The sequence below is a fragment of the Protopterus annectens genome, chromosome 1.part1 (genome assembly GCF_019279795.1).
Source record: "Protopterus annectens isolate FY-2018-M chromosome 1.part1, PAN1.0, whole genome shotgun sequence".
In the NCBI taxonomy this organism is placed as follows: Eukaryota; Metazoa; Chordata; order Ceratodontiformes; family Protopteridae; genus Protopterus; species Protopterus annectens.
In genome coordinates, this window is record NC_056726.1 from 1,748,109,929 (window position 1) to 1,748,134,359 (window position 24,431).

At 41.9% G+C, this 24,431-nt stretch overlaps 1 protein-coding gene across 1 annotated transcript in view; it reads left to right on the plus strand.

The window, feature by feature from the left end:
• Positions 1-24,431, plus strand: part of SLC9A1 (solute carrier family 9 member A1) — a 1,681,881-nt gene that overhangs the window by 1,120,106 nt on the left and 537,344 nt on the right. Inside the window, 1 exon segment of the mRNA XM_044084290.1 lies at positions 4,020-4,090. Coding sequence (XP_043940225.1) covers positions 4,020-4,090 — 71 coding nt within the window.

The following is a 24,431-nucleotide window of genomic DNA, read 5'->3' on the forward strand; positions in this document are numbered from 1 at the left end:
GGCTTCGAGGGCGTGCATCTTGAGGTTTAGACTTCTGGCATTGAGCAGTATTACCCTTAGTTTTTCTCCATTTTTGTTTTCTAGGGCGGTAGGTTTATCATTTGAGCCTTGCATAAAAGGCACTATGGGGTGGCAAGAGCCTTTGCCAATATCCGGAAGCCCAGGGTGACAGGTGCAAGCCGTCCCTTGAAGCAGCGTGGCTTGTCAAGCATGTCATCCCAGGCAGACAGACATTGGATCCCCTTAGAATGACACCAGTAATTAAGCCAATTATTAAAGCTGATCATTTTGTCTCTGTATTGTGGCATCATTCTTGGTGAGGGTAGGATACTGCTCAGGGTCAGGGTCATACCGGCCTGGGCTACATAATCTGAGAGCTCCTCTGTCTCTTTTCATGTAGTCCAGGGAGGTACGTCTCAGGTCGTTCACACCGGCATGGACAATGACTGAGTCATGCTTGTACTTGCTGTGGAGTGACCTGAGTGCTTGTGTTATGTGGTGGATTCTAGCACCTGACAGGCAGCTTACTGTGATATTTTCCTTGTTCAGTCTGGTGAGTGGGACGTCAGTGTGTCTGACTATGGAGTCACCTATAACAAGTGTGTCTGGCATTGTGTTTGGCCTTAAGGGCTGTGACTGTTTAGCACACTGACTTTGATAACTATGTGTTGCATGTCTTATGTCTTGAGGTGGCAGTTGCTTGGGTGTCTGCTTTGGAGGCCTCTGTAGTTTTGGTAGATTTTTGATCAGTGCCTCCGAGTATGTATCTTTACAGTTTGCAATTTTTATGCTCATATTAGTGCTTGTCTGGCTGTATGTATTTGCTTCTCATCTGTGTTTGACCCTACATCACATTTTTGCAGTTTGTTTGCTTCAGTAAAAAATAAAAATACATGTTTAACCTCCAGATCCCTTTTAACAAGCATCAGATGCACAAAACTGTGTACACTTTCCAAAAAAATAAGTGTAATGACCCAAACTGTTAGCTGCACACACAAACATTACCTTTTCTAAAGTTTGGGTTAACCACTCTTAAGTGCATGATAGACCCTGTATTTCCCCTTTCACCGATGTCTGTCTGTCCTTATTTTGTCTCTGCTCCTATCCCAGATGTGAAAATCAACTTGCATATTTTTGGTAAACCTTTACTTTTACCCTTAAGAAAAGTGCAATGGCTTCTCTTAAATTAAGCTAAACTGTACACTGTTATGTTTAATGCATTAATGTAATGCAACTGCTGGGGAGGCAGTTACTTGTAGAACTGTTCATCTTCCACAGTTTCAGTTTCATTTGTTTTTACTGAGCTGCTTTTCGGTTCCTCTTTAAAACATAATTTGTAATACAGTGCAGGTTTCACTCAGAACACAATATTCAGACCTTTCCTGATTAACTCCTTGCATCAGCAGACTCCTTGTCCCCAACTAATAGCAATTGTTAATTGAAAAAATAGCCAATTACTGTCCAAATGGAAGAAAGATAATTTGTAGATTTTATTCAAAGCACGCTGGTCCAGACTGTCATGATTAATTACTTACATCTGCTTGCCTGTTGTCATTATCTAAAGCATGGGCTAGTGGTAAAAAAAAAATAAAAAAACTAATAGCTTTGCAAATGCAAAACACAACTACACATTTTCATGCTTTTTATTTATGTTTTCTTGTTTTTCAGGCCTGTTTGCTTAAAAGTACCTTGTCTCTATATAAACTAAGGATATTGGTTTAGACAGCCACTTTTGTAAAAAGGGGAATTATTAACTCTACATGTAAAATGATCATTGCACTTTTGCATTTCCTATCACCATTACACTTTTACATCCCCCGTTAGCCAAAGATCACAATATTATATTACCATTAACTGGTTTCTTTCCAGTCTTTCTTATCATGGTTAAGTATAAAACCTTGATACATTAGCATTAAGGAAAAGTATTTTCTTACTTTAATGTCACTGGCATTTACAACACTGATGCATCTGTTCCACCTCATGTTTAAAATTCTTCTGACTGTGTACCGCACAGAACTACTTTACAACATAACATGCATTTTAAAAATTGTGAAATTCTTATTCGTATATTAACAAGAGTAAAATGTTATTGCCTATGGTTCCCTTAGTCAGTCCTAAATGTTAATTCCATAAAGTGGGGTTTATTATTTATAGTTCTCCCACCAATTGAACTTGGTCACAACAGACTTTGTCTTTTTCAATCACTGCTTGCAGAACCACATTTCATGTTCCTAAACTACATACACTGAGATTGAGTCTTTTCACTGCTCCCACATACTCACTACTTTCACATTGTTACTAGTTGTCTTCCTGATTATTTCATCCTGCCAATGTCTGGTCCAAATCCAAGGTATTCCTGATTCTTTTTGCCAGCTCTTGAGTTTTTTTTTCTGTTGCTCAAGCATTTTCCCTTTGGATCATTGGAGAAGGTTTTATTGGCAAAATCTCTGCATGGGTTTTGTTGTTGTCAGAAGACTGAGAGGCAGTCTTTGCTGAACTTAATTTCCTCCGTAACCTTTTCTGTAGCCAATAGGTTTTTTGATCCTCCAGGTAATTTTTTTCTGAAGTCAGCTGGTGCCACATGAATCTTGCACTTGCCTCTCAATGTTCCCTGTTTGCTGATATAAACTTCCTTTTCTGCCTGATGTACAGATAATTTTCCACTAATACTCTGCTGACCAGTTTTTAATAGTGTTCCATTTTACCACAGTCCTGTTAGGAGCAGCTGTCTCTGCTGATATAATAGCATCTTTTGTTATATAGGTTTCATGGCCAGAATTTGAGCATATACATTATGTGCCCTCTCAGTTAACAAATCCTGCTGTTGAATACAAGTCCAGTTGCTTATTTATGCTTCTGTAAAATTAACACAGGCTTACAGTTTTTCTGGTATAGCAAAAAAATCTCAAGTTTTCTGTAAATGCTTTGTCTTCTAACACAACTATTTTCTGAAATAGTTCTTATTGAGAAGTCTCATGTTCAGCTAGTTTTTCCTTCATTATAAACTTTGATTTCTGCATTTTTATCAACTTATCTGAATAACAACTTAACGTTTGTGTTTCCACCTTTTTACCATTTGACTCAATACATTATTCTAGTGTCCCACTTATTACCACCTCTCAGTGTATTTTAGTTATTTTTTCATCTAAATTACTTGGAGCCATCTCATGTACCAAAGCTGAAACTTGCACAACTTTTTTACTGAACAGCTGCAAGTTTCTTCCTAGTCAGAGCTTTTCTCCTTTTCTGATTGATTTTCTCTTTTCTCTGGATTTCTTCTTTGCTGGCATCTAAACAGAGTAATTACTATCCAATAACAGAATTTTATCAAGATTAATAACTATTTTTTTTAGTTTTCACACTGGGAGAGCTCTAATCAACCTACTGCTAAGTCTGCAGCCGTCTTGCAAGTCCCAGGACATTGAAGGGTGACAGCTCTTTCAGCACTTAAACAGTCCATAATGTGCATCCTTGTCAGATGAAACCCCCTAGGACTGCGCACATTATTCTATATGTTGTTTCCCCACTTCTCTGATAGCAAAATGTGTGTCCTTAGGTTCTGTTAGTCTTTCCTATGCATGGCTATATATTTTAATGACACTACAACTGTAACATACTGAGTGATGTAGTTCATCCTGATTACTGCGCTGCCACACTGGTTAACATGATTCATTTTGGGAATAGTTGTTAATGCAGTGATGCCTCTCTCTCCCTCCTGCAATGTTTTGATTTCTTCCTCTACAGAACTTAGGTCCATGTAACCTTTGTTTAGGGTACATGTCTGTGATTGTTGGCACCAAACTACAGTTTCTGTCCCTCAGAACAGGATGCAAGCTTGTCTTATCACCTGAAAAATTATTTCAGAAAGTTTTGTGTGTTTGTGACTGTAGCTTGTCACGGTGTGTATAGTTGCATTTTAAATTCTCATTTGATTTTTATGCCAAATAGAATGCTGGCCTAGATGCAACATTTTAGTCGTAAGTATTCCTGACTTAATTTATTTTCAATCTGCCTTTCAGTTTCTAGATCACTTGCTGACTGGAATTGAAGATATCTGCGGCCACTATGGTCATCATCACTGGAAAGACAAGTAGGTACTGGTGTGTGTGTGTGTAATGCTAATTGGAGAGGGAGCTGGTATAAATGTTTTGCAGGTGTGTTGTATGACTGTATCTTTTGTATTTGCTGTCATTTGCAGTCCTAAGTGAACTGCTTTGTTACTGGTTGTAGAGCACTCAATTTGTTACAGATAAGTCCTGTTCAGTGCTGTATATTAGTCTACAGCTGTTTAAGATTTTGCTCAGATGTAATGAAGACTGTTAGAGGAGCCCTTCCTGAAGGGGGAAAGTGGAGTGAGTTGTACTAACTGCAACATATCTTTGATGGAGAGGCATATAGCAATTTGAATATCTACCCAACATAACCCTTACTGGTTTATACACTTGATAGTCAAGCTTTATAGCTGTTGTGCTTCAAGACATTTAATTGCTGTAACCTAAACACACCTTGATTAGACCAGTGAGAGCAGAGTGAAGGGCCAGTGCTAGAAGCAAACAAAACATTGTGGTGTATCCTCACTAGGCTAGATTTCAGAAGCAAAGGGGTAATGCTTTCAATGTTTGGAGCCTTTGTTAGACCACACTTTACTGCACGCGCTTTTGAAGACCATCTAAGGACAAGGACATCAGGTTGCTGTGATGAGTTCAAAGGAAAGCTACCACAAAGATCCATGGGCTGGCGGTGAAGGAATGTGACCAGAGGCTAGAGGAGCTAGAGCTCCTGTCACTTGAAACCGAAAGATACGTGTGTGTGTGTGTGGGGGGGGGGGGGGGCATGATGCTGATTTACAAGATAATGACAAGAAAATATGAAGGGGTCATTATGAACAGGAAGCCTGAAGGGGGAGGTGATTCTAGAGACTAACTACTTCCTGGATGTGCTGTCTAAAAGTATTTCTTTATAGAAAGGGGTTGTGAACCTATTGAATGGGTTACCAAAATAGATGGTATAGACTGAATCCACAGGGTCAGGTGGAAAAAGGGAAAAAGAACAGTAGGGATGGAAGAGAGGTAGAATGTAAAGGTTGTTAAAAGGGAATACTAGAGAGACTTATAGTCCCCTCCCTTCCTTCTGCTGTCAAATATAAAAATGGAATCTTCGATGAAATTGACTGATCAAATGATTTTTGTTTTGAAGCTGAGACTTTAAATGTTTTTTTTTTTTCTATGGGGAGTCAAAGGCTGCCTTACTACCCTATGAAGGAGAATGTGTTCGGTGCATACTTATGTCCAGTACAGAGGCTGCAAAACCTTGTTGAAAGGTATTGTAAAAGTAGGTAAAACTATTCAGAGTTGGTCTGGCAGTTGATACAGAGGACTGGGATAATGGACTTTTGGTCAGCTACTTTCTGTTGGCTGGAATTTGGTCCTTTAGGCCTCCATTTACCGAACTGTGTTGACTCTACACAAGTCACATAATAAGACGGTGCTCCAAGGCCAAGTCCGAACAAGGTCCATGTGAATCATTGCTCAACTTGAGTTAAGCACAAATGCACAGTACTCCATGTGCAGAGAGTGAGTGTGTGCGCACAGGTCTGTCAGTGGATCCCTCTACACCTTCCCACCATTTCCCCAGGTTCCATGCGTAATCACCAAATTCAGATATGAAATACCAGAGCCTTTTTCTTCTACTGTGGGCCTGATAAGGAAGGAGTAGAGATTGATGATTATTTCTTTAGACATTGAAAATATACTCCTGTTAATCAGTCTGGTTAGAAAAAAAGGATTTCCTAACAATGATGGATGCGTTGTAATCAAGGGGCAGTTTATTGTCAGTAAAAGTGACTAGGTCCCATATGACTGAGTCACTTTTCAAAAGGTTGTCACGTGTTAAGTGTATGGGTGCCCAAGTTTTTCCAAAGTACACATTGCTGCATTTATTGGGATTTTGTTTAAGGCCATGGTCCAGGCAAAACTTGTTGATACATATTAGGCCATCCTGGAGAATCTGAAAGTCCGAACGAAAGTTTGACAGATCAGAGTTTGCAGTTGTTTGCAAATGTGGTCAATCACAGGCCATTGATGTTAGACAGAAGTAAATACCAAGCAGAGGTGGTCCTAGGACCGATCTGGGACGCCACTGCTGGTAATACTCTTTTTGATGCGAGTGTGCCTGCAACATTTAGCAGATGAGGTTCTGTCTGTAAGCCAGTTTGCTGTGCAGTGGGTAACATATGGTTTTACCTTTAGTTTCATTGGCTTATCAATAATGCCAAAATGTGGGATGGTGTGACAGGTCCTAGCCAGGTCCAGGAAGGCAGTGTGAACAGATCTGCCTATATATAATGCTTCAGTGATTTTTTTCAAAGAGGCCCACCAGGTCTGAGGTAGGGTTAAGGGTTGGCATAATGGTTAAGGTATTTACCTGACAGAAACAAGGTACAGGGATGGATTCTGACCTTTGATGGAAATTGGTTTGGCTTAAAGTGGCCCACAAGGACAGCTAGCCTAGTACTTGCCTGTGAACTAATGAACCTAAGAGGCAAGATGTGGATTTAATAAACCCAAACTAGCTTGGATCCAGGGCTTGTAGACAGCTTGCTAATATGTTCCATAGTGATGCAGCCCACTGCTTTGCAGGTAAGACTGGAAAAGCTTTTAGGTTTATAGCTTCTGTGATCAGTAGCGGTTCCCACCCCCCTTGCTGGATGTCTACAGCAGTTCTCCACACACTGGTAAGAGTCCATTGGAGAGGCTGAACTTGAATAGACTTAGTTGCAAGTCTGAGGCAGTATCTGGTGATTACAAGAAACATTGTCAGGACCCATTGAGCTGATGCTTTTAACTTTATAGAGAACATTCAGGACTTGCCCAGAAATGATAACAGGAGGTGATGCGAGTATACTAATATGCGGGGAAAGTTAGGGAGAGGTAAGGGAGTAAAAGTTTGAGCTGAATTTGCCCACTAATATGTTGACTATGTCTTCAGTAGATGTGTTTGTGTTCTTATGTATTAGCTGTGTGTGTGTTGGTCATTACTTCTAAGGTTTTTGACATTGCTGGCAAAGACTTTGTGACTGTTCTTAGCATAGAAGGCAATTTTCAGTTCATCACACAAATGGTCACAGCTAGAACAAATGGTCCTTTGGAACAAAAAAAATTTAAAATAATCACCAACAGCATTCAATGGACCAAGCAAATGATGCAGTAAATCACACTCCAAAAGTAAAATCCAGCAGCTTCAATAGATTTAAGTTAGCTCTTTCGTAGTGAAACTCACTACTTCTTCAGATGAGCTGAAGAAGTAGTGAGTTTCACTACGAAAGCGGTAACTTAAATCTAATAAAGCTACTGGATTTTATTTTTGGAGTGTGATTTCCTGTATCATTGGTTTGTCCGTTGAATGCTGTTGGTGATCATTTTCAATTCATACTTGCTTTTGGAAGATTTGATTTTGCTTGTGAGTTCTTTGTCGATCTTTTTAAGTTCTCCTCTAGATGACTGGCTATTAAGTTTGCACTTACAGGCTACGAGTTTCTTCCTCTTACTCTAAAGCTTGTTTATCTGATGCCCGCGCACTGGCCCAGTAATCAAGGAGCCTCAGTCATCACCACTAACACCAGTGAGAGGCATACACATTGAGGGGATAACAAGTACACACACAGTAAAGTACAATTTCCCTTAAGAGCACACAGAGATCACAGTCAGTCTGGGGCTGGTTTCTCCCTTTCTCTCCAGATCCCCAGTAAGACTCCCCACTGGCACAGCTGTAGTGTCCGGATCTCAGCTTAGTGGCCAAGCTAAAACCTCCAGCACTCTCTCTGTCCAACCGGTGCTTTGTGTCCCTGTCCAAGTAGCTGACATACATACACTTAAATGCTTGATTTATATACAAACACACAGACACTTCTGGGGAAGGCTGGCACAGGTTCTCCAGCTGTGACCCCTTTCTGCCCAGACTATAAGGTGGTACCGACTGCCACCAACCACTAATACCAGCTACTATAAGGCCCTTCCCAAATGGTGACCAATTTCACTGTGTAATGTTACTGTTATCCAAATAGTGTGACTGAGCAGCAAGACTGTTGGAGTTGCTTGGACCGTATCCATGCAAGTACTCTCCAAGAGCTTAAATTATCTCTACAGAAAACAGCCACAGTTGAAAGGTTTAAAAATATTGAATAATAAAAACACAAGACAAATCTCATCAGCTCAGCACATTGCTAATCAAGAGTTCAGAAATCACAGTAAGTTTAAAACAGTATTGTAGGATAAAGAAAACTGCAAGGTTACACTCACCAACACTCCTGTGCTTCCAAATAGTTAAAGAAAAAATATATGAGATGCAGGCGTGGTGGCACAGTATGCGTATCAATCAACAGCAGTCTGTATAACACACAAGTACACTAATACGCTAGCTGCGTACAGATAGAGTTACCAGTTAGTCAGTATCACCATAAAAAGCAAAAAGTATACCAAGTACTGTATCAAACTTCCGTGGAACAATGGCTTGAAAACTCTTCAGCACCTCAAGCGTTCAACGGGATATATCCAAAGTCGTATAACAAAGAAAGCAAGTAAATGCAATGCAGGCTTGTTATTCAACGCCAGTATGCGAGTCAGTGCATACAAAAATAAGCTATCTGCTTGTAGATGGAGTCAACAGTTAATTCAAATAAAGAACGGCCTGATGAAGACCTAGTTGAAGGCGCTTGCCGATTTTTATATGAATAAACTACCTTGGATATACTCTGTTGAACGCTTGGTTTGTCATTGAAGGTTTCCAAGCTATTGTTCCTCTGAAGTTTTGCTCTTGAATCAAGTTTTCAAGCCATTGTTCCACGGAAGTTTGATACAGTACTTGGTATACTTTTTGCTTTTTATGGTGATACTGACTAACTGGTAACTACGCTTCGCATCTCAAGTATTGTAGGATAGTCTGACATAAATATAGAAAACAGCTAGACTAATCCGGCAAAATGTCTATCTAACTCTAAGAGAAACAATGTCTTAAATAACTTTACTTACAAGGCAATGTGCCGGTGAGGAGTTGTTAGCTTCAGACGAAATCTAAAATGCTCAATCTTTCTCTCTGTGAAAGTCTTAAATTGATAACACCAAATACTGCTGAGTAATTTCACATTACATAATTTTTATCACTTCTTTAGTTCTCAGTCTAACAGAAAGATATCTCTGGCCAGGAAGCCACAGCAATAAAATACACTTTTACATGTAAAATCTAGTAATTATCTCTCTCTTAATAATAGAAACAGTTTTCTAGCCCAGACATGCTGTCTCCGAGCTTGAGATCAAACACAGTGGTAATTCTTTACTTAACAGCTTTCTTCCAACAGGGTGCACTGTGGTTACATTTTTGAAGTTCAGCATATAACATAGTATGTGAAGTTGTTAAATCTCGCCATTTATTCTCACTGATGGGTTCGGAGCCGATCCTCAGCTCCGACACGGCCGTTGGCAAAGCTCACGGTTTACCAGTAGCTCAAGACCAAGCCCCTTATCCCATGATGCACTGCTGGAATTACCCCAGATCTAGTTTGCTGCGGCACAAATCTCGGTGTTCCAGATTGCTCAGACCAATTTTATTGGAAGGATTCAACTATTTGCAAGTTTTAAAAACTTTGTCTTGACTTTCATTCTCGTTAGGATAGTTTATATATATATTTCTATATAGATTTAGATAAGTGCCCTGTGTTGGCTTTGTTTTTTCTATAAAAGTGTTTCTAGTTAGCAGTTTGCCTTGTATTTAACTAAATTCTTAGTCAGTAGTTATTTCAATAGTTGCTTACAGTGTGTTTTTTCTATTTGTTTAAATTTGTCTAAATTTAAAAGCATGTCTGAAGAGAAAGAGAAGCAATATCCTAAATCTGGCTTAAAAAAATGTCCGGATTATGGACAAAAGATGTCACTCACTGACGGGCACGTTCAGTGTGTCTATTGTGTGGGGGCATTACACCTCCAAGACTCTTGTAGCATCTGTCACTCCTTCTCTTCCAGGGTACTTTTAGAGAGGAGGAGGAAATTGGTGGATAGGGGTTTACTTCAGCACCCCTTCTCAGAAGCACTGGGTGACCAGGATGGTGCTAGTAAGTCCTCTAAGTCATCCAAATCTTCAGGTGACTCCAAGTTATCTAAAAAGACTAAAAAAATGGAGGGTGTAGGGTCATTGGTTCCACTGCCTTCGGAACAGAGTGTCCCTTCCGTTCGGAGCCAGCTCACAGCTTTGGAGCCGGTTTCTGAGGTTCCCTCATCTCCTCTGCTTCAATCAGCACCCTCAGTGCACTCCTCGAAGTCTTCTGTCAGCCTCTCAGATCTGGATATGGACTGGTTGGTGCAGAAGCTTTTACGGGCATCAGGCCTTGCCAAATTGATGTCGGCTCCGGCACTTTCGTCTGAACCGCAGACCATTACCCCGGACTTGACTGCTCCTCCTCCGAGCCGTACTGGACTTTCGGAGTAGGAGGAAGCAGACCTGATGGTTGTTGAGCCTGTGGAGCCAAGACCTGCTCTGGTGTTATCAGTTCCATCTACTCGGAAGTCCTCTGTGCCGACTGGGGACTCTAGGAGCCGACACTCACCTGTTGGGTCCGGAGAAGATGGTCATACCGATTTGTCGGTGCCAACTTGTCCTCTCCGGGCTTCGGCTTGGATGAGCTCTGTTCCTACCTCGGACTCTGAGCCCATGTCCTCAGTGCGGGAGGATCAGTCTACCCCTTCTCGTCTGAGTCATGATGCGTTCGATGCCATGAGGAGAGTCCTGTCTCCAAAGACATCATCAGCATCAAGTCTGGCTTCCTCTTCCCCTCAAGTGCCTGTGTCCACTCCTTCTACCGGTCAACCCAAGCGTAGAGACCCTGAGCCTCAAGTAGCCCCACAGGGTGCCCCCTGCTCTTCTGAGACCTCCCCAGAAGCCCCCGCTGAGGAGGTACTCGGGAAGAGACTGTGCAAGAGGAGGCACTTGGACTCTCCACAGGAGTCTTTGACATCTAACACTGACTTGGATGAGTCAGAAGGGTCCCCTCGATCCCCATCTTAGGATGTCTCCTTTGCGGAGATATTAGAGATCCTTAATCAGAGGGGTGGTTGGCAGTCCTAAAGCCCTACTGAGGACGAGTCAGTGCTCTTGAAGGCTTTTGAGTCTCAACCTTCCACCTCTTGGGTGTCTCTGCCTTATGATGAGCTCATGGAGCTGATCTCTCGTAAGGTGTGGGAGTCTTCAGAGGCCATGGAACCTGTCCCTCGGAAGCCAAATAAGTTCATCTCTGCCCCCATGGACAAAGCTTTTTTGACTAAGGAAGTGCCTGTTGATGCCATGGCGGTGGCAGCAGCCACCAAAAAGGAAATGTCTGAGACATCCTCATCTGTCCATCCTCCTAACAGAGATTCCAGGATCATAGATAGATGGGAAATGCATGTTTAGTTCAGTGACTGTTTCCATTCAATCACTGAACTATTTAATCCATTTTACCAGACTACAAAGAGATCTCCTGAAAGAGCTAGGAGATACTCTCCAGGGTACGGTAGCTGCAGGGATTTCCGACAAACTTACCACCCAGCTCGCTACACTAAACTCTATTGTGAACTTGTCCATGCGTCTCATATCTTACGCAACTGATGGTTCAAGTAGGGCCTCTAGTTCAGGCATTGCTCTGCGAAGACAAGCCTGGATGCATCTCTGTTCCTTTGGGGAGCCTTTCAAGTCTTCCTTTATCAACACCTCATTTGATGGCTCATCCCTGTTTGGGCCCAAGGTAAAGGAAACTCTAACCAGGTGTGAGCAGGAAGGAAATACTCTATCCGCCGCCGGAGTCCGTTTTTCTACCCCTACTCGGCCCTATCCCAAGGGCCCTAAGGGTGGAAAGATGTGGTTCCGAAAAGCCCAGGGGAGCCTTTCAGGACGCACGTGGTGAAACCCCCTCTAGAGGCAGAGGAGGGGGTTATAATGGAAGACACTGCCCGCACGGCAGGGGGGTCCGCAACAGCAGGGTGACAGAGGCCAGTTCTTTGGTCAGCCCTACCAGTGCTCCTGAATGGAGACCCGGCTGTCTGGCTCTGGAGGCAGTCGGGGGTCACTTATCTTTGTACCCAGAAGCCTGGCTAAGCATAACATTCGATACCTGGGTACAAAGCATAATTTCCAGAGGGTATTTCATACCGTTCTCTTCCCCTACCACTCCTGTCAACAAAATCCCGGATGTTCCACCCAGTTTCAGGGGACATGCAACTATAGAGGTCCGCAAGTTGCTAGAAGAAAGAGCTATCCAGCCAGTCCCAGCAGACCAAGCAGGATTCAGAACTTACTCAAGATTCTTTTTGGTTCTAAAGAAAACAGGGGACTGGAGACCTATCTTGGACCTCAGCAGACTCGACCAATTTGTAAAAAACAAGAGAAGTTCCGAATGGTCACGCTTCAGGCCATTCTTCCCTTTTTAGGGAAAGGCGATTGGATGTGCTCCCATCGATCTCAAGGACGTGTACTACCGCATAAAGATGGACAGACACTCCAGAGATCACCTGCATTTCCAGCTGGGAGCCAATCACTACCAGTTTCAAGCCCTGCCCTTTGGTCTCACTACAGCCCCCAGAGTGTTCACCAAATGCATGGCAGTGGTCACGGCTCACCTGAGGTGTCTAGGATTCCAGGTGTTTCCATACCTAGATGATTGGCTCCTTACCGCCACCATCAGGCATCAATTCAGGCAACAGAATCTACTCTGACACTCTGCAACCACTTGGGTATTACAGTCAACTTTGAAAAGTCTGCCTTGTCCCCATCGCAGCATACCATCTTTATAGGAGCAGAGTTAGATACCTCAACCACCACTGTACGTCTTCCAGTCGAAAGGGTCTCACTTCTTTGCCAACACGTCAACTCATTGGTGTCAAAGAACAGAGCTACAGCTGCAGAGATCTTGAAGGTACTAGGTTTTATGGCGGCAATAATTCTAGCCATTCCACTCGCAAGGATGAATATGCGAATTCTTCAATGGCTTCTGTTCGCTCAATGGTCTTACCAGAAACTGGCAATGAACCATATGATTCTCATCACAAACTCTTGCAAGAGGGACCTACGGTGGTGTTTGACGTCTCTTCATGTCACAATAGGACAATCCTTTGTGCCCCCCCCCCCCAGTGGCCACTGTGACCACGGACGCTTCCCTGATAGGGGGGGGGGGGCATTTTCAGGGAAAGACTGCCCAAGACACATCGATGGATCAAGAGTCACATCTACATATCAGTGTTCTGGAGTTGAGAGCAGTACTTCGGGCATTGCAGTACTTTCAGGACTCTCTTCCTCTAGGGACAATTGCAATTCAGACAGACAACATGTCAGTGGTCAGGTACTTGAACAAACAGGGCGGAATCAAGTCTTACCCCCTTTGTCGAGAAGCCCTCAGGGTATGGCAATGGGCTGTGTCATCCCAGTGTTTTCTGTTAGCAACGCACATCCCAGGGAAATCCAACATGATAGCGGACAAGCTGAGCAGGGCAATCTTGTTGCCTCATGAGTGGTCTCTCGACCAACACGTTGCGGACATGATTTTCTGCAAATGGGGCCAGACTTGCTGGGACTTCTTTGCCAGTCACATCAATACTAAATGCAGAAGCTACTTTGCCCTGATACCACCTCTGGGACATCCACCGAGAGACGCACTCATGCACGACTGGCCTCCGGGTCTCCTATATGCATTCCCTCCAATTCCATTGATACCCAGGTTTTCACAGAAAGCAGAGTCGCTGGGAAGGACTGTTATCCTTATAACCCCCCCATTGGCCTCGACAGATTTGGTTCCCTTTTCTTCACCATCATCTGCTGGAGGATCCATGGATCCTGGACCCAGTTCCAGACCTCCTGACACACCCGTCAGGGGACCTCCATCCTTCACTGCAGTCTCTAAAGCCGACTGCTTGGCTGATCCACTTCCCCAAATAGCCAGGCTTCATTCCCTCTCAGATGACAAGACAAATTCTATTGTCTTCTCATAAGCCATCCACCAGAAAACTATATTCCAGTAAGTGGAAAAGGTTCTCCATCTGGGCCAGCATACAAAATATTGACCCTTTCCGAGCTCCTTTGTCATCCATTGTAGAGTTTTTGACAATGATTTTTAAGGAAGGAGCAGCAGCAGCTGCCACAGTTCAGGTACAGTTAGCTGCCATATCAAATTTCCACCTTGGATTGGATGGGTTCGATATTATGGCCCATAAGTTATCTAAGGTTTTTCTCATGAGGCCTCCTGTCAAAACCCCTTATTCTCTTTGGAATTTGAATTTTATGCTATCTCAAATAATTCTTCCCCCCTTCGAACCAGCATCATCTTGTGATCTCAAATTTTTGTCCTAGAAAACTATTTTTCTGGTGGCCAATTACTTCTGCCCTCAGTGTGTCAGAACTTCAAGCATTATCTATCAGACCTCCTTACATGATTTTCCATGCTGATAGAGTATTTCTCAGAACAAACCCCTCTTTTTTGCCTATAGTCTGTTCTGAGTCTAATATCAGTCAGGTCATTGAGTTGCCAGTCTTTTTTTCCCAACCATTCCAACAAATTAGAATACATGCTGCACAAACCTGACATGCACAGACAGCTCAGATTTTATCTTGATAGAACTAAGGATATTAGGAAATCAGATCAACTTTTTATATCCTTTTTGGAGGCCAGAAAAGGTAGACCAGTGGCTAAAACAACCCTTTCAAAATGGTTATCTGATTGTATCTCATTTGTTCATGCAACTGCTAACATACCTTTGCCACACAAAGTAAAGGCTCATTCAACCAGAGCCATTTCTACGTCTTCTGCTTTTCAAGCCATATTGCCCCTTGATAACATTTGTGCTGCAGCCACTTGGTCTAAGCCTCATACCTTTATCATTAGAAAGTGGATAAAGCTTCCAGGGACAGGTCTTCTTTTGGTTCTACGGTCCTGAAAAATGCACTCCCGTGAGCCACCCAAGATTGTGGGTGCTAGGGACGCTACCCATCAGTGATAATAAACGGCGAGATTTAACAACTTTGCATAAAGAAGTTATGTACTCATCATAATGTTCCATGTGAGTTATTTATCTCGCCTTTATTCTCACGTCCCTCCCTCCATCCCCCTCCTGGCTGACAGTTGACCTAGAGGCTAGTATCATCTTGGTTGTTCAATACTACTACTTCTTTCTTGGTGAGTGCACCCCTTACAGGGTTATATATACACGCAGCAAACAAGATCTGAGGTAATTCCAACAGTGCATCATGGGGATAAGGTGCTTGGTCTCGAGCTACTTGTAAACCTTGAGCTTTGCTAACGGCCATGTCGCTCCGAACCCTTCAGTGAGAATAAAGGTGAGATAAACTCACATGGAACGTTACGGTGAGTACATAACTTCTTTTTTCTTACATTTGAAAAAAACAAGCCTGGGAATTTACAATGACACAGAATTATCTACAAAATTTTATCTAGCTGGGCTATCAGTCTTCACATATCACCCCCCCCCGAGAACTCAAGCTAGTTTTTCAAGTGACCCTTGAGAAACATTGCTTGAAGAGGGTTAGGTCCATCTGAGTATACCTTACCCCATTCCCTTTCTTGAGAGCCCATCTGCATTGGCATTGCTAATCCCACTGCGGTGCTGCACTGACATATATGCCTGTAACCCTAGGCTCCATCTTAACAACTTGGCATTTTGCTGGCTGGCTCGATGTAACCATGTTAGGGTTTTGTGATCTGTAACTACAGTGAATTTCCTTCCATACAGATAAGGCTGAAGTTTATGTAGTTCCCACACTATGGCTAGACATTCTTTTTCTACAGCTGCATAGCATTTCTCCCTGGGTTGAAGCCTATGACTGAAATAAACCACTGGGTGCTCTTCTCCCTCTGAAGAAATCTGGCTAAGTACAGCTCCCACCCTATGATTCAAAGCACCCACCTGCACAACAAAATATTTGCTGTAATCGGGACTGTCTAACACAGAAGGTCCTCGCAAAGCTTCTTTAAGCTTCTGGAATGCCTGCTCACATGCTGGGGTCCACACTACCTTATCTCACCTGTTTTGCTATGTCAGGTGTGTGAGTGGGAGCAGCTATGGTACTGTAACTGGGGACAAACTTTCTGTAGTACCCTGCTGTCCCTAAGAATGCCTTCAGCTGCTTTTTGGTAACAGGTGCAGGCCATGTCTGAATGGGTATCTTGTACCATAATCTACTACCACTAGGATATACTTTTTCCCTGTGGAATTTGGGGTACACTGAAGCCCCACAATATCCATAGCCTACCCTCTGAAATGGCTTCTGAGTCACAGGCAAAGGCATCAAAGGAGCTCTCACCTTGTCTCTTGCATTGCCTACCTTTTGGCACTGCTCACAGGTCTTGCAGCACTCTGTTAAATCTGTGGAGATTCCACTGCAATAGAAGTTCTGCATAATATATCTCTTTGTACGTTTTATGCCCATATGACCTGCAAAGGGAATATCATGGGCTATGGCTAGAAAGGTCAGATGGTAGGCTCTAAGCACTACCAACTGCTGTATTCTCTCACCTTCTTGTCCTCCCTCAGGGGTCCACACACTATACATTAACCCTTTTTTCCAGTATACTGATTCCCCCTTCCCTTGAGAATCAGGTGCCTCACTAGCTACCTGCCTCATGCCTTGTAATGTAGGGTCTGAGTGGTGAGCCTGCCTTAACTCTCTCTTTGTAACCCCTTTCCAGCTCCCCTTCCACCGGAAGTCTGGCATCCTCTGAAAGTGATGTCTCACTGTCAGCCTGGGTACAACTACTCATCTCTACCCTTGCAGTCATTCTGTTCATGGGACCATCAGTACCCACAAGCAGCTGTGGCTTACCTCCAGTCTCACTGCTAAGAGAGTAGCTCCCTCCCTAAAGTAACCACCTCACCAGTCCTGGCTGCAAGTATGCGGTCTGACTGTGTCTCCTCCAGGCTACCAGGCCCACATGCTTGTCTCCAAGCCTGACCACATGTAACTGCATGAGCACATGGTATTGCATTATCAAAATCATTCCCTATCAGGACATTAACAGGGATATCCTCAAACACACGTACTTGCTGGCTTCCTTTTCCACCCTCCCAGTCAAGGTGAACCCTAGCCAAAGGTATTTGGAAATGGAGTCCCTCCTAAACCTCTGAGTGGAGTAGACTGCCCAGGCAAGTAGCGCTCCTCTGTAACCATTGCATCACATTCACAATGGTTATGTTAGAGGCTGTCTCTCTCTCTTAGCAATGGCCTGTTTGTCATTCACTATGATAGGATATAACCTCTGTTGGTAGTTTGGTACCCTTGTTGTCTCAAGACAACCTACTGTTGGCATTTTGTCCTTGCCACTTAATAGCTCCCTCACCTTTTGTTCCCCACCTTGCCTCCGTGGACATCTATATGCCACATGGCCCCATTGGTTGCATTCAAAGCATTTAACCCTAGATCCTGGATGTGTACCTGAACTAGTGGCTTCCCCTGCTACTGTTAGATTCTGTTGGAGCAGTCTGGACTGCCCACCATGGGTTCTTTTAGAACCATGAGCAGTACTGGGTGTCCCTTTCCTGTGCAGTGATGCCCTGCTTGCTAGGTATAGGTTTCCCTTCTTTCCTAATTCGTCTGATGTAGCACATTGTCTACCAGATCCTCTCATCCTCAGGCAGAGTGCTAAGGGTTTGTTCCCTCACCAAAATGTCTGCCAGCCCTACAAAAGTGGTGACCTGCCATCCACTCACCCACCTATGAAAATAAGTACTCAGGTCAGTAACATATTCACACAGACTTTCTTCTGCCTTGCGCCTATACTCACAAAACTTTTCCCTATAAACTTCATGTGTTAGCTTAAAAATTCTAGCAAACAATTCTTAACAGCAGTATAATTAACAAATTCACGGTTAGATAATTAAGAAAGCACAGTTACAGCTTTACCATGCAGTAAGGGGATCAGGAACCATACCCAGAGCCTATGGTCAACATCATACTGTTTACATACCCTATCAAACCTATGAATGAAACTATCAAAATTATCCCTCTCTTTAAACTGCGGAAGAAATTTACTGACCTTTTGTGCTGGTCTGGTTACTCCCTTCTCCATTACCTCCATGACACTGGTGAAGAGTCAGCATCTCCTTTTCAGGCTGCCTCTGCTTCTCCTCAGCTTCCAGGTGCAGCAGTTTCTCATTTTCCTCAGCCTGTAGAAGACTCCATCTCTCTGCTGCTTCTGTTTCCAAACACCTGGTCTCCAACTCAAGTCTCTTTAGCTCCAGATGGATTTTCAAGGCCTATGCCAAAAGGTTGAGCTGTCCATTTTCTGAGTGTTGTACATCTCCATGGCCAGTCTGATCGTCGTCCTGGTTGCTATTCTCTGATGCAGCTGTGACCAAAGCTGCAATAGTCTGCTTTAGTCCAGTTTCCATGCACCAGTCCTTTAGCGTGGCACATCTCAGCCAGCTGGCTCCTTGTCAGCTTACTGTACTCCTCTGCTGACATGCTTGCCTGGTCTCACTGACTATGCTAACAAATGAAATAAAACACTTGTGATCTGAACTCACAGTATTCACTGTGTGGCTGATTTAGAGCACAAAATCACTTTCAGTGATCACTGTACACAAGCTACAAGAATTCACCATCCACACCACTACAAGCCAATTAGTATGTGATATGGTTAACTCACCACTATCAAACAATATTTGATATGGATATCCCACCACTGCCAAACAGTTAATATGTGATGCCCGCACTCTGGTCCAGTAATCAAAGGAGCCTCAGTCCTCACCACCAGCACCAGTGAGGGATGTGCACATTGGGGGGGGATAACAAATACACACACAATAAAGTACAATGTCCCCTAAGAACACACAGATCACAGTCAGTATGGGCCTGGTTTCTCCCTTTCTCTCCAGATCCCCAGTAAGACTCCCCACTGGCACAGCTCTAGGGTTCAGATCTCAGCCGAGTAGTCAAGCCAAAACTTCCAATAACCTCTGTCCAACCGTTGCTTCGTGTCCCTACGCAAGTAGCTGACACGCACACACTTTGAGATTTGGTTTATATACAAACACACCAACACTCCTGGGGAAGGCTGGCAAAGGTTTTCCAGCTATGCCCCCTCCTACCAGGCTATAAGGTAGTAATGACTGCCACCAACTATTCTTATCAGCTACTTAGGCCCTTCCCATAGGGTGACAAATTTCACTGTGTAATGTTACTGTTATCCAAATAGTAAGTGTGACTGAGCAGCAAGACTATTGGAGTGGCTTGGACAGTATCACCAAATACATGCAAGTACTATCCAGAGCTTAAATTATCTCTGCACAAAAGAACCACAGTTGAAAGGTTTAAAAATATTTAATAATAAATAATAAAAAATACAAGACAAATCTCATCAGTTCAACACCGTGCTAATAAAGAATTCAGAAATCACAGGAACTTTAAAACAATGTTGTAGGATAGTCTGACATAAATATGGAAAACAGCTCGACTAATCTGGCTAAATTTCTATCCAACTCTAAGAGAAACTATGTCCTAAATAACTTTACTTACAAGGCAACATGCTGGTGAGTTGATGTTAGCTTCAGACAAAATCCAAAATGCTCAGTTTTTCTCTGAGAAAATCTTAAATTGATAACAACCAATATTGCGGAGTCATTTCACATTACATAATTTTTATCACTTCTCCTTTAGTTCCCAGGCTAACAAACTCAAAATTTACATTTCTCTTTAAGTTGCACCTGGCCAGGAAGCCAAAGCAATAAAATGCACTTTTACATGTAAAATCTAGTAAGTATCTCTGTCTTAATAACAAATTAAAGAATTTGCTAGCCCAGACATGCTGTCTCTAAGCTTGAGATCGAACACAGTGGTAATTCTTTACTTAAGAGCCGTCTTCCAGTAGGGTGCACAGTAGTTACATTTTTGAAGTTTAGCATATAGCACAGTTTTCTTGCATTTAATTTTCTTACATTTGAAAAAAACAAGCCTGTGGATTATGTTAATATTTACAGCGACATAGAATTATCTACAGAATTCTATCTAGCTAGGCTGGCAGCCTTCACAGTTTATATTAGGGTTCCAGTAGGGTTTTTTTCTGACTTTGGCATTGTTTGTGTCTTATGGGAACCAGTACCTCAATGTATGCTTTGAGGATGATATAGAAACTGTCCACAAAGGTGACAAGTGTGTGAGAGGGAATCATCCATCATGTCATCAGTAGGATGAAGTAAGTTTACCTTAGAGTAGTCTCTAAAGAAAGAAGGGTTTTGTGGTAACTTGTGTTGTCCCTTTTGTGAGGGTTATGGAACAGTGGTCAGAGTTGAGTGATGGGCTGTGTGTTGAGCATAGGGGGCTATATTGATGAAAACTGGGTCCAGTATTTTTGAACCCTTAGTTGGGACGTGATTCAGTTAGCCTAAAGGGTTGATATTAATGAAGTCTTGGAATCTTTTTTTGTGAATACTTATTTGTGTTGGTATAAGTTTTCCAGTTAATGGAAGGGTAGTTGAAGTCTCCTAAGAGACAGTGTTAGGCTTGACAGGCAGAGATGTCAATTTTTTTCGATATGCCTCATGGGCTCCGGATGACAATGAGAGGTGGTATAGTAGTTTGCTGTGATTTAGTATGGAGTTTTATTTACTGTGAGAAAGATAGAGGAGGTCATGGTCGTTGTCCTGACTTAACAGTCTTGCTGTGAATTGGCTTCTTAGGAATATGGACACGCTCCCTTCAATAACAACATAATTTTTGGGGTTGGGTCTAATTTATACCCTGCATTTTGAAGGTGCTGTCACTGTTCTGAAACCATGTTTCAGTGCCTATGCAGAATCTATATTTTCAAGAGTTAGTAATATCTGTAAGAAGTGCAACTTCTTATTTAGTCTTATAGCATTGAGCAGTGCTACCTTTGTATAGACTTGATTTTGTTTGCCTATGTAGGTAATTTGAGGAATCATACCGTGCCTAAAAGCACTACAAAGGAAGAAAAAATCTTGGCCAGTATACAGAATCCATGATGAGAAAGGTGTAGGCCATCCCTAACAAAGAACCAAAGTAATGACAGCAACAACTGCCCAAAGATACTCAGGACCAGCAAAACTATAAGGAATGTAATTTAATATCCACACATCCACCGACTAAGCGCTTTCACCTAAAAAGGCATCATCAGAGTCGGTTTACACTTAACAAGCACCATATTTAAATAATTACATCAAATCAATTAATGACATCATATTTCAAATACACCAATGAGCCAAAACCCCACTGCTCTCATATTTAAAAACACATTACACAAAACTAAAAACTAAAAAACAACAAATGCATTGACATAGAAAATTGTCATTCATAAAAGAAATCACAATATAACCTATCTACATTATTTAATTTAATTTACATAATACATACTATTAAAAAAGAAAACTTTTCTTTAAAAAACATTTTCCATATATATATATATATATATATATATATATATATATATATATATATATATATATATATATATATATTAATTCATGGATTACATAAATTATATTATATGCAACTGGCTTTATACTTTAAAACTGGCTTAATAGATATATAGTCATTAATGCCAGGAAATCTCATGGCATTAAGCCTCACCTGCCATTCAACCTCCAACAAGGCCACCTTGTTGCCAATGTCACCCCCCTGGTCTTCATAAATCCTGTCTACGACAAAAAATAAAAATTTTTTAAAATCATTACATTGGCAACTATGTAGAAACAAAGCATTGTGTTGATCTTTCTTTTTCAAACTACGTATATGCTCACTAATTCTATCACGCAGTCTACGTGTGGTCATACCCACGTAGAATGCATCACACGTGATACATGAAGCAACATAAACTAAATTCTTTGTGTTACAATTGCACAAACCCGGACAGGGTAATGTACGCTCAAAACCTTTTACACATAGATGCGCACCTTCACTAATGAACCTACAACACCTACAATTACCACACTTGGACATCTTAGATTTCCTAACTCTAGGTACTTTTTCAAGAATTCTTTTCAAATTTTCACCTTTACTAAACACAATTCTAGGTGCCCTCCCAATAATATCCTTGGTTGTATTATCCAAACAATGATTCCATGCATCCCGTAAAGCTGTAGCAATATCAGAGGCCTTCTCATTATATTTCAGAATGAGACAAGGTCCCTCCAGGCCCAAAGTCTTAACAGCACCATGCTGATGCACATCAACCGTAACCTCCAAACTACTTCTAAGGATAGGAGAAAAAGCTGTACTCCTTTTCCTTACCACTTCTCTCTTTACCTTAAGTAATAGTTTAAGTGGATAACCCCTATCCAGAAGCATACCTATGAGTTTATACATTTCCTGTTTGAATAATATTTCATCACTTATCAATCTTGATATACGTACCATTTGACCCTTAGCCACCCCTCTTTTCTGATGATAAGGGTGGCAACTCGTAAAATGTAAAAGGGAGTTAGAATAACTATCTTTCCTATACAGGGTACTAGCCAAACCATCACCATCCTTGAAGATGGTCAAGTCCAAATAATTTACCCTCTCTACACTCCATACATGGGTAAATCTCAAGAAACTCGTAGTGCAATTTATATATTCAACAAAATCAATTGCACTCAACTCATCTCCATCCCACAAGATAAGCAAATCATCAAGGAACCTATTGTAGAGCACAATATTCGCACAAAATCTTGATGGAAAAATAAAAGCTCTTTCCCATGCCAATAACACGAGGTTTGCAAAAATGGGTGCACACCTCGCCCCCATTGCAACCCCAGAGCATTGCTGGAAAGTTTCCCCTTCAAATCTAATAAAATTATTTTTCAAAATAATTTCCATCAGATCACAAATAAAATTTATTTTACTCTTGTCAATACTTGGACATAGTAACAAACTATCCCGAAACATCTCCAAACCCTCCCCATGTGGAATGACTGAAAATAAGTTAACAACATCAATTGTTAGAAAACAAAAGGACCTATTGTGATTTCCCACGACCTTCAATCTCTCAAGGCAATGCCATGAATCCTTCACAATATGGGCCACATCACTTAAAGTTGTTTTACACAGTTCATCCACAAATGCAGCAAGGGGCTCAGTCTTTGAACCCCTAGCTGACACAATCGGCCTAAATTGTAACCGTTCTGTGCCCTTATGCACCTTTGGGATACCAAAGATGCATGGAATAACAGGGTATTTAACAGAAAGAAAATCAAACTCCAATTCCGTGATATCACCTTGAAACAGGGCATCTAATAAAAACAAATCAATTCCTCTATAGGCAACATTAATTTCATTAATTGAAACCCTTGTATATGTGCTATTGTCCTCAAGCAAAACCATCATGGATGTAGAATAATCAATTTTATTCATCAACACCATCCCCCCACCTTTGTCTGGTCTCATACACCTAATGTTATTAGATCTCAATTCTTTAAGAACCAATCTCTCATGTGGGGTAAGGTTATCACCTGATGTGTTTCTCCCACCACAAATCCTTCTAGCCTCAAACTCAACCAGTCTTTCTAAAGCTAAAATTTCATTTGTACTAGGTGGGATAAACGTACTTTTCCTTTTAAGTCCAGAATTAATGGGGTTGCCATTTAGTGAAAAAACATCCTTTCTGTCATGGAAATAAATCTCCAAATTCAATCTCCTCATAAAGAGCTTAATGTTAATCAAAACCTGGGAAACATCCAACCTAAAACTTGGTACAAAACTAATACCCTTGGTGAACAATTGAAAATGCACATCCCCTACTTCGATATCAGTGTAATTGTAAATAAAAAAACCTTGCTGCTTTACAATTTTACAACCAACACATAGTCCAGTTTGAGTTAAATTCATGCTGTTTCCAATCACTTCATCATTAGTGCCAATGTTGTCACAGAATAAAACAGGCGACAATTGTTCACATACATCACCCAGAGTAACAGTATATTCCACATTCAAAGCATCATCATCAGTTGCATTACCATATGCATCCTGTAATAACATATACTCATCACAACAAGTACCCCCCCATTGTTGACACACACTAAAACGTCAGCAGGTTTTGGCTCAAAACAACAATCACTATTATTAATAAAAGTCACTGAAACCTCCTCGGTTGGAGACCTCGTTCCCTGCCCTCCATTCGTCTGTCCACCCTCGTGGACCTCTGGTCCTTTTTCATAAGTCTCTCCGATCTGCGAGGGCCCGGAACCTGTTCCAAAAAAACTTCCTCATCAAAACCATTGTCATGCATCACAACGTTTTCACAATCCGGTAAAAAGAAGCTACTAGAATGAACTCTCAACTGTTCCCCCTCACCCTGTAGATGAGTATTACCAGGCCTAGTATGTTGCAGCCTATTACCTGGAGGATAAGCATTGTGATGCTGATAATCAATTCTGTCTCTTGTTAACTTTTTCTGCTTCAAGGCTTTGTTT